This window comes from Aotus nancymaae, unplaced genomic scaffold (genome assembly GCF_030222135.1).
Source record: "Aotus nancymaae isolate 86718 unplaced genomic scaffold, 86718_ANA_hifiasm-v0.15.2.pri h1tg000010l, whole genome shotgun sequence".
In the NCBI taxonomy this organism is placed as follows: domain Eukaryota; kingdom Metazoa; phylum Chordata; class Mammalia; order Primates; family Aotidae; genus Aotus; species Aotus nancymaae.
The window spans coordinates 29,020,614-29,024,206 of record NW_026988421.1 but is presented as its reverse complement, the minus strand read 5'-3'; the positions used below and the strand labels follow the sequence as shown (position 1 = coordinate 29,024,206).

Here is a 3,593-nt window from a genome sequence, read left to right as displayed (position 1 = left end):
TGTACAGGGACTGCCCTCCTATTCACCTCTGTATGCTGCCTAGCCCCAGACCCCACTGGCCTTCCTCAGGAGGGGTGGTGATGACATTCCCTTTTCTATCCCAGGGATCGTCAACATAAAGCCTTCCACAAAAAGGGAGGAGAATAGGGTGGGAGCACATGGCCCTAGCAGGGCAGGGTTGGCCTTTCCCTGCAACCTGTTGACACAAACTCAGAGGAAGACCAGTCTGGAGGGACCTTGTGCTACCCTAGTTTGCAGAAGTGGTTGAGGAAACTCCTGAAGATATGTGCTGGCAAGGGAGAAGTTTTAAAAATGCAGAAACTGGCTGGGCGCAGTGGTTCACACCTGTAATCCTAGCACTTTGGGAGGCCAAGGCAGGAGAATCGCCTCAACCTGGGAGGTGGAGGTTGCAGTGAGCCAAGATCGTGCCACTGCACACTCTAGCCTGGGCAACAGAGTGAGACTTCATCTCAAAACAAAAAAATGCAGAAACCTTGGAAATAGAACATAGGATGTTAAGGCATTGTGGGTAAAAAGCCAGAATAAGGGTCATAGTGTTGCTAAGGGTGTGTGTTGGGGTAGGGGTCACCACAGGTAATAACTAAGCTCCCAGCAGCCTGGACCCTTTCCACACCCCTCTCTCCAAACCCACAGGTGACCCTCCACACCCTAAATGCTATGGGGTACGTTGTCCATGGGAAGTCTTCCTGAAAAAAAAAGAAACCTTTGGGACACAGAGCCGTGAGGCTGGTCTTGCCATTTCAGCAGCACACACAACCTTGAGCTTGGGTCTGCTGTTCCCTTCTCCTGGGGCCTCCTAGAACTACTCAGTCAGTCAGTGAAGAACCAGATGAACAATCAAGCTTTATTTTTACAAAAATGAAAATTGTAGCATGTCTCCACAGCCAGCCTGAGGTAGGGCTGGCTCAGAACTCAATCAGAACTGCTGGGTTCTCTTTGCCCTTTCTTGGTTTCAAAGCAAAACCAGGCCACAGTGCCCCAGGAATGAACCCCCGGCCCCGAGAGGATGGTCAAGGGTGAAGTCTGGCTGGTGCCAGGGGGCTATTGGCAGCCTCACCTTTCCTTCCATGAAGGGGCAGAAAGGAACCATTTGGGAAGGTGGGAGCTCCTCACCTCACTCTGCAGGCTGTCGTGGCTCTAATAAGGGGTGTAAGATGGGCCTCTCCGGAACGCAAGGCCCAGGTTCAGCCGTACTTCTCTAAAGCAGCAGGTTCTGCCTCTCCAACAGGTTCCTGGGAGGGACTGCATGTCTGGTAAGCCCCCAAGCCCCAGGAGTCAGAGACTCTAGGGCAAGGTGCCCAAGCACTGAGGTCACAGGTCCAGGAGCATAGTGGGGCAGTGGGAGAGTTATCACTGCATCCTCCAAACGAGAGGTCCCTGAGTAGCTGGTTTCCCTGGCCCGTAGGCAGGGGTGGCCCTGATGGTCATGGGTTTTGAAAATCCAGGACATGGAGGTTGTAAGACAGTGCAGCATATAGATGCTTGGTGGTGAGACGCAGGCAGTACACAGGGCTGCTGAGGGGGGTCGACGTCAGCGGGAAGGCCTGGAAGGGAGGGCACAGGAAGTGGTAAAAGCTTTCTAAGTGGGATGTGGGTATTCCCTAACCCAGGATCCCCAGGCCCAGGGAGATAGGCACATGTGCCACTGTAGGCTTCTTCCAACCCTTTCTAGACACATCCTTGGCTACCTCACCCTCTCCCAGATGCAGCCCATAATCATGAGTCCTGGCATCCTGGAGAAGAGGTGGGCAGCACACTTACGTGCAGGCAGGCCCTTTGGCGCCGGTCCCACAGCCGTACGACACCATAGTAGGAGGAACCTGTGGCCAGCAGGTGGTTGCCATCTGTCTGCAGGCAGTACAGGGTGCTGTCGTGGGGCTCCTCCCACTCCATGACACATTTCCTGTCCAGGAAAAGGAGATGCAGAGGGAGGTTTAGGGTGCCCTCCACCTCCACCCCAGCTTTCTCAAGCCTAGAGTGGCTGAGGAGAGCATTAAGGAGCCATTCCGGGCTGAAGAGAGAGAGAAGCCTCAATCATCAGATTTGTCAAACACTGAACTTCATGGGAGAAAGCACCTTCTGTAGAGGGCTCTCGCCATGGCCCAGACCACAGAGCAGATGGTACCTGCACGTGTTTTCACATGGCCAGCTACTTGTCACCGGACTCATGAAGGGGAGAAGCAACACAGGCCTCAAGAAAGGCTGGGACAGAATGTTGAAGGACAGTACCCTGATGGCTCCAGAGGCTCTGAGAAATGCCTGCCTTTGTCAGGGCCTGTTGGCTACAGTCTCCCAAGCCACTGGGACCAGTGCTGCCCAAGTGTAGGAAGTCTAAGCTTGGCATGACCTGGCAAGCCTCTACCTTCCCAGCCCCGACATGGAGTCTCTGTTCCCTCTCCCATGGGCCGACCCAGGACTGGAGGAAGGACCGGGATTGGCACAGGGCCCCCGCCACCTGTCCACCCTGCCCAGCACACTCACCGGACACTGGTGCGGAGGTCCCAGTAGCGAACGTAGGTGTCATAGCCACAGGACAGCAGTGTGAAAGGGGACTCATACATGACATCCAGCACCCCAGCTCCTGGGGGAAAGTCACTGCCCAAGTGTGTCATCAGCTGCCCACTAGGAAGGGAAGGACACAGTGAGAGGCTGTTTCACGAGGGCCATAAATATTCGTTCAGCCTTCAGAGGGCATCAGAACTTGGGGAAACGTGGTTCTCTTTCCTCTGCCAGAATGAGACTCAAGGAAGGGGGCCAAGGGAGGAGATGATGCCTGATTCCTACCCACCCCACCCCCGCCATGAGCCCTCTGCAACAAGTCCTGGGCCCCACCCCTCCCCCAGCAGCCCCTCCATCACACCTGCCTGCCGGCTGCCTGCCACACAGCCACTCCTCCTCAGGACAATGAATGGCCCTTGCTGAAGAGTTGGCCCCCCTTGTAAACACACACACACACACACACACACACATACGCATGGTTACTTTATACTTCTTGATCCTGCAGGTCATGCAGTTCTGAGCTGCCTGAGTCCAATGCCTTAATTCCTGCCTGTAATCTGGGGCTCAAACCTCGTTGGGGATAAAGACCACACAAAAGGAGAAGGGGAGTCCTAGGAGATGTTAAAACAAGTAAACACCTTTGTGTCTGGGGAGAGAAATCGCTGAGAAAGCAGCTTAGCGGGCTGTCCCTGGTGTTCCTGGCCTAGCTGGCCCCCAGCCCGGGGCTAGCATGCTTCTGTGATCACAGCCCCCAGCCTGCGGGGCTCCAGCCTGCTCCCCCCACCCTCACCCTCACCCCACCCGGTGGCCAAGAGCAGATTACTGAGAAGAACAATTTCTTTGTGACTGTGTAATTCCCTCCGTGACCGCGGCAGTGGGCAGACCCTTTGCCCTGATGCCAGACCCCTAGCAACCATGTAGGGGGGCCTCCTGTCCCTAGCAACAACCCCTCAACATCAAGTGCACCCGCTAATCCCTGCGGCCAGGGGATGGGTAGAAGTATTGAGTTTCCACAGAATGACTGGGGGGAATGAAGGAGAAGGGGCACCCTCCAGGCCTGATGCCTCAGCTTC

At 55.4% G+C, this 3,593-nt stretch overlaps 1 protein-coding gene across 1 annotated transcript in view; it reads right to left on the bottom strand.

Annotated features, from left to right (window-relative positions):
- Positions 1 to 846: 846 nt before the first annotated feature.
- Positions 847 to 3,593, bottom strand: part of FBXW4 (F-box and WD repeat domain containing 4) — an 83,621-nt gene continuing 80,874 nt past the window's right edge. Inside the window, exons 7-9 of the mRNA XM_012439459.2 lie at positions 2,503 to 2,643; positions 1,783 to 1,924; positions 847 to 1,565 (exon numbers count right to left, since the gene is read on the bottom strand). Coding sequence (XP_012294882.2) covers positions 1,446 to 1,565; positions 1,783 to 1,924; positions 2,503 to 2,643 — 403 coding nt within the window. The 3' untranslated portion in view covers positions 847 to 1,445. The remainder of the gene's footprint in view (positions 1,566 to 1,782; positions 1,925 to 2,502; positions 2,644 to 3,593) is intronic.